We start from the raw sequence: 11,479 nt of genomic DNA, 5'->3' as shown, positions 1-11,479 counted from the left end.
CGGGAATAAACAGATGTACCAAATAACTAGTTCATAAATATTTGACCGAGTTTTTTGGTCTCATCATAATGATCTACTTTTTTTCTCATGTGCTGCCTTATAATGAAAGGTTTTAAGTTAGATATTATATTATTACTTATGATCGATGATCAGAAATGTCTTAACCTGCATACAGACATTTATCTCCAATCCATTTGGTAATTCAACTTTAGAAGATTGAAACTGTATTTGAAATGTCAATATTCATAGAAGTAATGGAAAAAAAAACCAATAGAAATCATAAACAACATTAGAAAAAGACCCTGTAGTTTCCTCACACCTCTGATTGGGAATGTGTTGCTACCACACCTGCACACTAGTTATCCTCGGACCTGTTATCTAGAAGGGAAGTATTTAGTTTCTCTTTTTGTCATGTATGTAAAAGCCCAACTCTCCCTGCCGTTTAATGTGTGAAGATGGTACTGTGGTTCTGTGTGTGTATCTTGTGTGTGTGTATCTTGCGTGTGTGTATTATGCGTGTGTGTATCTTGCGTGTGTGTATCTTGCGTGTGTGTATCTGGTGTGTGTGTATTGTGTGTGTATCTTGCGTGTGTGTATCTTACGTGTGTGTATTTGGTGTGTGTGTATCTGGTGTGTGTGTATCTTGCGTGTGTATCTTGCGTCCCCTCTGCCACCTCCTCTCCTTTTCTCTTATCCACTGCCTCCTCTCCTCTCCTCTCCCGGAGCATCCGCTCTGACTTGTTCCGTGTTTATAGCACCATCTAGTGTTGGCGTCGTGTAAGTGTGTCTCTCTCGCTCAGCTGTCTCTCCACTCATTGCCTGCGTTGCGTCTTTGCAGTTCTCTGAAACACAGGAATTAATTGAATGATCGCTTACCGAAACGGGGTGAGTAAGAGGGACCGTGCAGTGTGCATCCCCCCCCCCTACCACCTCCACCCCCCCCTTCAACGCTTCCTAACCTTAACCTCCTCACACACACACACACACACACATACACACACACACACACACACACACACACACACTCATACCTAAAAACCTGATGGAACAAGATGGAATAAGATCAATGGCCTTGCGGTTGAATTCCCTCTAACTCCATCGAGCGATGAAACCCTATAACGAGCACTTGGCATTGGCACCTCACACATTCCCAGAATCCTCTCTGCTGACCTATGACCCCCCCCCCCCCCCATGCCGCCCGCCCCGGACTGACCTGCATCACGTGTCTCCTCCCAGGTGGCGCCTCTACCTGCACCAGGTCCTCATATCCAGCATGAGAGGAAATTCACAAAGCAGACATATACAGTATATTCATATATATATATACATATGTGTGATATATGTATATATAGTCTATTAGCACAGACTATGAATGTGTATATATATATAGTCTGTTAGCATAGCAGTAGCATTAAAATAGTATTAGTATACATTGTTTACCAGTAAGTTAGCAGCCAGGAGTAGTCTGTGCAACATGAGCTTTGTGAATGTGACGCCTTTCTAATGTACCCTTGAATGCAACCCTCATTGAGGAAACCCTCTGGAAAAGCACAAAGCTGATAAAAAAGAGAACGCATGGACCTGATTTATCGTCTTTTGCTCCAGAGGGAAAATTATCATTTTTATTCATCAATATATTTACATAGTAGGTAGTCCATGGCCTGCTAACAGATCATGTGGACCTTCTCCCTTCTAACTTCAAACTAACGGCCATTTTAAATGTCCCCGGTGTCATTGCTTCAAACTAACGGCCATTTTAAATGTCCCCGGTGTCATTGGTGGCATTTTCTTCTGTCATTTGTCTCAGGATTTGTGTCTGTCCATGACTAGTGTCTGTCTGTCTGTCTGTCCATGACTAGTGTCTGTCTGTCTGTCTGTCTGTGCCTGTTGTCTGTCTGTCTGTCTGTCCATGACTAGTGTCTGTCTGTCTGTCTGTCTGTCTGTGCCTGTTGTCTGTCTGTCTGTCTGTCCATGACTAGTGTCTGTCTGTCTGTCTGTCCATGACTAGTGTCTGTCTGTCTGTCTGTCCATGACTAGTGTCTGTCTGTCTGTCTGTCTGTCTGTCCATGACTAGTGTCTGTCTGTCTGTCTGTCTGTGCCTGTTGTCTGTCTGTCTGTCTGTCTGTCCATCTGTCTGTCTGTCTGTCTGTCTGTCCATTCGTAGTGTCTGTCTGTCTGTCTGTCTGTCTGTCTGTCTGTCCATCTGTCTGTCCTCCATGCCTAGTGTCTGTCTGTCCATTCGTTGTGTCTGTCTGTCTGTCTGTGCCTAGTGTCTGTCTGTCTGTCTGTCTGTCTGTCTGTCTGTGCCTAGTGTCTGTCTGTCTGTCCATCTGTCTGTCCTCCATGCCTAGTGTCTGTCTGTCCATTCGTTGTGTCTGTCTGTCTGTCTGTCTGTGCCTAGTGTCTGTCTGTCTGTCTGTCTGTCTGTGCCTAGTGTCTGTCTGTCTGTCTGTCTGTCTGTCTGTGCCTAGTGTCTGTCTGTCTGTCCACGCCTAGTGTCTGTCCATCTGTCTGTCCTCCATGCCTAGTGTCTGTCTGTCCATTCGTTGTGTCTGTCTGTCTGTCTGTCTGTCTGTCTGCCTAGTGTCTGTCTGTCTGTCTGTCTGTCTGTCTGTGCCTAGTGTCTGTCTGTCTGTCTGTCTGTCTGTCCATCTGTCCATCTGTCTGTCCTCCACGCCTAGTGTCTTGACATGCCATTTTTCTTTGGAGTAAAAAAAGCTCGAGTTGAGTTGAGCAAGTTATTATGTTATTATTATTACTTATTTTGGTCGCCCTTTTCTCCTCGTTTGTGTCTTCTCCCCCTTAATCTTCTCCTCCTGTCCTTTCCTGTCCTCCTTGTCTCCCTCTCTTCCCCCTTTCTTCATCCTGCTGCTCTCCCCTCCCCTCCCCTCCATCTTTGTCTCTCTCTTTCTCTCTGCTCCCATCTTCTTGGCTCCTCGGCATCTCTCTTCTCTTCCCTTCTCTTTTCTTCTCTTCTCTTCTCCTCTCCTCTCTTCTCTTCTCAACTCTCCTCTGCTCCCATCCTTTCATCCTCTCTTCTCTTCTCTTCTCTTCTCGGTTCCTCTCTTCTCTTCTCTTCCCTTCTCTTCTCTTCTCCTCTCCTCTTTTCTCTTCTCAACTCTCCTCTGCTCCCATCCTTTCATCCTCTCTTCTCTTCTCTTCTCTTCTCTTCTCGGGTTCCTCTCTTCTCTTCTCTTCTTCTCTTCTCCTCTCTTCTCTTCTCTTCTCTTTCAACTCTCCTCTGCTCCCATCCTTTCCTCCTTTCTTCTCTTCTCTTCTCGGTTCCTCTCTTCTCTTCTCTTCTCCTCTCTTCTCTTCTCTTTCAACTCTCCTCTGCTCCCATCCTTTCATCCTCTCTTCTCCCCCCCCAGAACCAGAACCAGCAGCTGCTGCCGGCGGGGGGTGCCGGGGGGGCAGAGGAGGAGGACCAGGGGGACCAGGGGGAGCAGGACAGCCTCATGCCCTCCGACGAGGCCAGCGACTCCTTGTCCCGCGGCCGGAGAGGAGAGGGCTCTCGCTGCCTGCACCCCCAGGACTGTGAGGATGAGGAAGAGGAGGAAGAAGAAGAGGAGGAGGAGGAGGAGGAAGAGGAGTATGAGCCCCCCCGCCACTCCCACACGTACCGGGACATTTACCCGCCGCCCCGCAGTCACCCTGGTGCCGTGCACAGCGCCAATGGCCACGAGTCACAGGACAGGCTGCTGGAGAGAGGGGCGAGCCAGGAGGGCCCCAACCAGCGCCACAACCGCCAGCGAGCACGACCCTGGCCCAGGGACAACTACTGAGTCAACAGACTGACGAGGAGGAGAGGAGGAGGAGGAGGTGGAGGAGGAGGAAGAGGAGGAGGCGGGGGGGAGATGGTAGCAACAGACCGGTGTGTTTGTGTGTGAATGTGTGTGTTTGTGTGTGTGTGTGTGATAGAGAAAGAGAGAGAGAGAGAGAGAGAGAGAGAGAGAGAGAGAGGGGAAGAGAGAGAGAGAGAGATAGAGAGAGGGGAGAGAGAGAGAGAGAGAGGGAGGGAGAGAGGGGGAGAGCTTCCCAGCATGCAGCACACCATCTGCATCCTTCGAGCTCCAGTCACCTTTGGCCTGCCTGGCTTGGGTGGCTGCTCCCTCTTCCTCTCCCTCTCCCTCTCCCTCCCTCTTCCTCTCCCTCCCTCTCCCTCCCTCTCCCTCTCCCTCCCTCTCCCTCCCCCTCCCTCTCCCTCTCCCTCTCCCTCTTCCTCCCTCTCTCTCTCCCTCCCTCCCTCTCCCTCTCCCCGTCTCTCCGAGTCTCTCGGCTGTGCCTGCGCTCAGGAGCAGCACCAACACTGCCTGTGAGACAGAGCGAGCCCACATTTGTTTTTTTTTTCATTTGTGGTTTTGGTAGCTGTACAAACGAAAGAAAAATGGGTCAATAACATGCACTTCTACTTCCTCTGGCCCGGACCCAGCACGTCCACCACGGCACGTTTGTTATCCTCACATGGTTACTTAAAGGTGCAGTGTGTCGGATTGAGTGGCATCTAGTGCGGAGGTCGCTGAATTGTAATCAACTGAATATCCCTCCCTTACCAAGCATGTTGTAAAACCTACGGTGGTCGTCAAGTGCCACAAAATTAATGAAAAGCCCTCTCTAAAGCCGGTGTTTTGGTTTGTCCCTCCTGGACTACGGTAGAAACATGGCAGCGCAGCGTGGCCGGACTCCGTGGAAGGGAAGAGCATTCACTCCTCATGTAGTCACGAAGGGCTTGGTCAAAGCTAACGAAAAACACAACGATTTGCAGTTACAGGCGATTACACACTAAGGAAACACACAATTTTGAATACTGTATTCCATTTCTGCTAATAGATCCTCTTGAATCCGCCACACTGCATCTTTAGCTGGTGAAGTTGAATGAGCCAAATCTAGTGTGTGAGAGAGAGAGCAATGAGAAAAGCACTTTTTTCCCGAAGAAGTACTGGGAGCACAGTTAGATGTGTAGCATTATATGTCTTCGTTTCAGTTCTAGGCTGAAGTTTGCTTAGGTCAGTAAAATAAATGTATCGGACAGGAATTTATTCTATTGTTAGAACACCGATAGAGTCCAAGAACTAGGGGAGTTTTATTTTGGGGTCTGTGTATACGCTATGTAAAGCCTGTTTCTCAGCCGACAGAGAGAGTATTGTGGACCAGCCGATTGTCTGAGCACACCCGAGCCCTCCAGTTGTTCCCAGAAATGTAGCACGATGTTCTTGGTGTCCTGAAAAAGAACAGGAGGCATGATGTATCCATGTGATATTTCTCATCGTTTGTGAGGGGAAAGGGATTTAGCACAGGGTGGTGGTGGTGGTGGGTAGGGGGGGGGGGGGGGGGGTTAACGTAGCTGAACATAAGTGGGGTCAACAGGCTGTTGTGTAATTAGTTACAGTGGCCCGCGCCCCCGGCTGGAGGGATGGATGCATGGGGGGTTTGCACTCGCCCTTTTCCCTCCCAGGTTTGTGACAGAAAGCAGAGGCATCCCGTCTTCCTTTTTCCGTAGCTGTCTCTTCTTCTTCTCTTCCTGCCGCGCGGGGCTGCGTGCCTGCGTGCCTGCGTGCCGCGCTCATTTGCATCGCCAGTCTGTGATGAATGACACTTACTACACGTACACGTACTACGGTGTATGTAGGTCACTGTTGTTGTCTCAGGCTCAGGAACACACGCTCCAGCACTTGGACAGGGATGCATGCGCTGGAAAGAAACAAAATGGAGCCCGTCACCTCACCACAGCTGCACAGCTGCACCGGGCTGCACCACACACACTTGTGAGACCAGTGCTTCTGTGTTCAGGTCAGCATTGTCTCTCTGAAGTAGCTAGTGCCCCCATTTTGGGTCGCCATTTTGGCAGGAAGTACTTCTTACCAAAAGGTTGTTCTTGAGAGGGGGTTCCTACATGACAAGCCGAGTTGGATGCACAGGCACTGGAGACCATGGCTGATTCGTGAGATTAGTTAGTGACTGATTGGGGAGTGCTTACATCTCGTAAAGATGAACAGATCGTCGCTGTAGAATAGCTAACACTTGTGGTCGGCATTTAGACAGTGGGCTTCCTCCCTGGACTCCTCCCCTCCCCGTTGCGTTGTGGGACTGCTCATATCGAGGGTGAGGTCACTGCGGATCAGGGGTCAAAGTTCAACTAAAATCGTTTTTTTTTTTTTTTTTTTTCTATTAAAGTAGCTAAATGTACTCTAGGATTTACGGCCGCCCGATATCCAAATTCACACACATCAATAGGGCTGCTTGTTTCGAGACTGTACCAAGCGTTTAAAGAAACAGATTCTCCTTTAAAAAGGCAAGCAAATGAGTTAATGAGTTGTTTGTTGCTGTTAGCATAGCATACTGATCACACAATTGAATCTTCCTATAGTTTCCTCAGGCTTAGGGCGATCCAATCTAGGGCACATCGTTTACTTGGCCTTAAACCCCCTTCCAAGATATTTTTCTGTATCTTTCCATTGCATGTGTAACATATTTGATTATTTAGAACTATATTTGCACAATAAGGTGGGAACAGGAACTTAAGAGGAGAAAACTTAGAAGGGTAGAACTGGCTACTTTTTACCTACCCAGGGACAATAGAGATGCATCCAAAATATTGTGTAAATATTGAATGGGCACCTGATAATGATAAATATACTTATTTAGTCCTTTGTTTCACTTTTTCGTCCGTATGCAATTGTACCTTGTCTTTTGTTTGTTTGTTTGTTTGTTTGTTTTTTTGAGGGAAATGTTGCTATGTTTACACAGCCAGGATTGTTTAGACAGTACCTGAGGTCTTACGAAGATCTTTACAGAAGCCCCCCCCCCCCCCCCCCCCAGGTCAGCGGGTGCTGGTATGTACAGTGATACAAGGGTAGACACATAAAGCCCCAGTACAACACCACCACAGGGGACCCCCATCTCAAACCACCACAGTGGCCCCCCAGTACAACACCAACACAGGGGGCCCCCATCTCAAACCACCACAGCGGACCCCCAGTACAACACCACCGCAGGGGACCCCCAGTACAACACCAACTCAGGGGACCCCCATCTCAAACCACCCAGTGGCCCCCATCTCAAACCACCCAGTGGCCCCCATCTCAAACCACCACAGCGGACCCCCATCTCAAACCACCCAGTGGCCCCCCAGTACAACACCACCACAGCGGACCCCCATTTCAAACCACCCAGTGGCCCCCCAGTACAACACCACCACAGGGGACCCCCAGTACAACACCACCGCAGGGGACCCCCAGTACAACACCAACACAGGGGACCCCCATCTCAAACCACCACAGGGGACCCCCAGTACAACACCACCGCAGGGGACCCCCAGTACAACACCAACACAGGGGACCCCCATCTCAAACCACCACAGGGGACCCCCAGTACAACACCACCGCAGGGGACCCCCAGTACAACACCAACACAGGGGACCCCCATCTCAAACCACCACAGGGGGCCCCCGTCTCAAACCACCCGGTGGCCCCCTCATCAGGGCATCAGGCAGGCAGGCTGAGGCAGGGCCCACTCGGATCATAGCTGCCCCTAGCTGGCCTCTTGGCCATTGGCCATCCCCGCCCCACACACACACACGGATGGACCCTTTGCGAGGGTGTGTCAGGCCCAGGTCCTGAATATTGGGGTGACCCTTGAGGTTGCCCTGTCTTGACCATTTGAATTCTTCAAGACTGAAACATTTAAGAGAAAAAGGTGTTTCTGCAGAACACAGTAAAGGGGGATCAATCAAGATAGCTAGGGCCTGCCTCCTCATACACACACCCTCAGTGTCTTCCTCCTCACCATCACACTCCTCACACCATCACTCGACACACACTACTTACCACATGTCCGGTACAGACTTGAGTCTGAGAGACTCTACTCTTGCATGCCTTAACATCTCCGCCTCCCTCCATCCCCTCAGCAGGTGTGGGGGAGTATTTCAAACGATTGTCCTCCTTGATTGTGTACGATGCTCTTGACTGTGAAACACACACACCTACCTGTACATGACTCTTCCCTCGAAAAACATTCCCAGCATAGGTCAACAACGGTCACAGTGTCTCTCATTCCATGCCTTCGTTAATTTCATTTGTAACCAGTTCTATTCATTTCTCAAAAGCTTGCTTCGTTTTTTTTCTACTCATTAATGCTATCTATCCTGTCTGTTCATCTACTGGTTTTTAATGTTTATCAGTCCCCTCAGAGGCCATTGCTTTTCTCAGGGTAGTAGGACTTCAAATCGAGTTAACTGAAAAGCAGACTGGAAAAAAAAAGATTATGATGAACACTAATTCACGTGTTCTGTATGCCTCGAGCATGTCCTTCAGAGGCAGATTACATCAACAGATCTGCTCTGCAACCTCACTGTATGGAATCACTGCATCTTCACTGTATGGAATCACTGCATCTTCACTGTAAGGAATCACTGCATCTTCACTGTATGGAATCACTGCATCTTCACTGTATGGAATCACTGCATCTTCACTGTATTGAATCACTGCATTCTAACTATTGAATCACTGCATTCTAACTATTGAATCACTGCATTCTAACTGTATTGAATCACTGCATTCTAACTGTAAGGAATCACTGCATTCTAACTATTGAATCACTGCATCTTCACTGTATGGAATCACTGCATCTTCACTGTATGAAATCGCTGCATCTTTGCATAAAGCCACTCAATAACAGGCGGCTGATCAGACAGAGCTCTTAGCTCCAGCTCTTCATTCATTGGTACCATGTGGTGTGTTGCAATGCAAGTCATTTCCATTTCTCTCCGCCTCAGGCAATTACTCTTGAATAAGGTTGATGTAAGTGATATTTAGAGAGGCCGTGACCCACACAGATGTATCCACTCTTGAACCACATCTTCTCAGTGAGCCAATTTGCTGCAGTCCCAGCTCTCGCCTGTGGTGGGGGACAAATACGAAAACCCCGATCTGATCCAGATCAGTTGCATGCATGTTTACAACTCCACTGCACTAACCTTTCAATTACAAAAAGTACAAACTCCGCGTCAGGATTTGGCCAACACCTAACAGCCTTTAACCACACATTAACTAAAAGAATGGGTCGTCTCTGTAATGGAACAGTCGTCTGCACCTCTTACCAGTTCTCTGAGCACTATCTTCCACAGATCTCCAAGTCGGCTGTAGGATCTCTGTCTGTTATGCGTGTACTGTGGCCGTGCGGTCTGTCCCACTGTCTCACTGATGTTCCGTAACTTTTTTGGAGAGAAAAAAAAGCGCAGCATGACTGAAGAATAGAAGAAAAAAAAAAATAATTCTATGCAAGTGTTGCATGAGATCTGATTGTTTATTTCTACAGTTCTGCAGTACTTAAGTAATGCATCGGTTATTCTTCCTCTTCTTCTTGTTATTTAAGTAGTATTATTATATAGGGCATTTCACTCATCAACCTAGTTTTCTGCTGACTATTAGAGGATTAAAGGACTGCACTCAATTGTGTAGGGTTGAAAAAATGCACTGATGACGTAGAGAGAGAGAGAGAGGGAGAGAGAGAGAGAGAGAGGGAGAGAGAGAGACAGAGAGAGAGAGAGAGAGAGAGACAGCAAGAGAGATAAGAATGTCCACAAAAAACGTAATGTAGCCAGAGGGGACGGGTTCACCCCTCTATAGGGGGGAAACACTGTCCAAGGTGTCCGATTAGGAGACCTCATGTCAGAATTCAACTGTGAGACCAAACCTCTCACGGAGTGAACACATCTCAACCGGAAAGACACCGTGTGCTCTTTCCCCTCAACATAAAAACCAACAACGGGTCTCTCCTCACATAGGACATGGATGTTTTGGAAATTTGTATTTTATGTTTTGCTTTTTTTTTGTTTTCTTTCTCTTCTGTGAACTCAGAAGCCTTGCATGTCTTCTCACATTATAAGCTAGTTCTTCCCATGTTTTGGCAGAATGTTTTTTCAAAGCGGACCAATATGATCATTTAAAATATTAATAAACAACAACAAAACATCAAGGGGTTACTTTGGGTATAAGAAGCACAATTTTTACAACCTTTATGATTTAGTGACTTCCTTTTGTCTTGTATTCTGTATGCAATACGAACATTGAAATATAACGCCTTAGAACATCAAGACTTCCTCTGTGTAGGTAGAAAAGAAGATATTGCACTAATTTCTTTTTTGATGTCTGCTTTGCAATGCAATACATGCACTGATTATAGCCCCAGACTTCACAGGACACTCCGATGGTCTATATGCGTGATGCTTCACGCCCTGCCCTGATTTTCTGAGAAGAGTTTAAAAAAAAAATGTAAAGAAAAAAATCAAATAAAACTTTAAAACGTCATTAAAAAGATTTCCTGCCTGACGCTGTATAGAATGCTTTCTATTTCAATTTAAAAAAAAGGAAGAAAATGCTATCAGTTATAATAAACATAACATTTTATGTACTTTTAACCTTCCTGTGTTGCTGTTATTTTATCTGGGTGTCAGCATTTTTTTTGTCATGGATGAAGTAACTGCTCCAAGTACAAGGAAACAACTTATTGTTGGTACTCTCCCAAGCAATGCGGTCAACAGCTAAACATATCTACACCGTCCAGTTCTGTTGACGGTACAGTATGTAGGATCTAGTGGCACCTAGTGGTGAAGCTGCAGATTGCAACCAACTGAATACCTTTCCCATTCCAAGCGTGTAAGAGCTACGGTTGCTGTCAGGTGCCATAACAACGCGAAAAGTGCCAGGATTTTGGTTTGTCCATATCAGGGGCGAATTTAGGTTCCCACTTTTGGGGGGGCTAAGCCCCTAGATAAAACCTAATCTTTTTCCTGTGACCCAGCAAAACTAGGGGGGTTTTGGGGCATGGACATTTTTTAAATATCCTTTTAAATAGTGTCCTCTAGTGGTTGTAGGAAGAACAATTTACTAAATAACAATTTAGAAATATGGCACAACAATAAAACATATTGAAAACATCTGCTGAGATAGGTGCTAATTATACTGTAGCACAATCTTTCCAATGGTAGGGATTTGCAGCTCAAGTGAGTAGGTTAACGTTGTAGGCTAGAGTTCACTTGCTAGTTATAGCTGGCTGAGCTACTGAGTAGGCTAACATACCCACAGGATCAATGAACCGGCATGATAAAAGAGAGCCACGACATCTATAATTAACTCGTGATGATTTAAACATTTCGTTTCTTTTACTATTTTAAACTTCATGTGCTATACCTTTATATCCAGCAACTGATTATGGCAGCTTTCACCAGCTTGGGTCGGACAGTCGCTCCCAGTCTGTTAACTAGACGTTATCACCGACGTCTGTCTGCACGCTCACTCACTCACTCACGACCAGAGCCGTGCGCTTGACACCACAGTCTCAAACAGGCGGGATTCCTGTGCTACTTGAGTCGAGACTATTATATTTCTAACTCAAAAAATTAAACAAAATAAATCGGTTGAAAGGTGTGCATTTGACGATCTCAAAATGAAAAAAAATATATATTTTGTAGGATCTAGTG

General features: G+C 46.8%; 1 protein-coding gene across 5 annotated transcripts in view; it reads left to right on the top strand.

Moving 5' to 3' along the window:
- The window catches only part of cacnb3a (calcium channel, voltage-dependent, beta 3a), a 52,138-nt gene extending 48,201 nt beyond the window's left edge, over positions 1 to 3,937 (top strand). For 2 of the 5 annotated variants that reach the window (XM_031565655.2, XM_031565654.2), the window contains exon 14: positions 3,372 to 3,935. In XM_031565655.2, the coding sequence (XP_031421515.1) occupies positions 3,372 to 3,785 (414 nt within the window). In that variant the 3' untranslated portion in view covers positions 3,786 to 3,935. Of the gene's footprint in view, positions 1 to 838; positions 886 to 3,371 lie in introns of all 5 variants that reach the window. The other 3 variants (XM_031565658.1, XM_031565657.2, XM_031565656.2) reach the window with 3 other exon arrangements.
- Positions 3,938 to 11,479: the final 7,542 nt, after the last annotated feature.

This window comes from Clupea harengus, chromosome 4, assembly GCF_900700415.2.
Source record: "Clupea harengus chromosome 4, Ch_v2.0.2, whole genome shotgun sequence".
NCBI classification, from domain to species: Eukaryota; Metazoa; Chordata; class Actinopteri; order Clupeiformes; family Clupeidae; genus Clupea; species Clupea harengus.
Note: the sequence above shows the minus strand (reverse complement) of the source record. Positions and strands in the feature narration are given on the sequence as shown.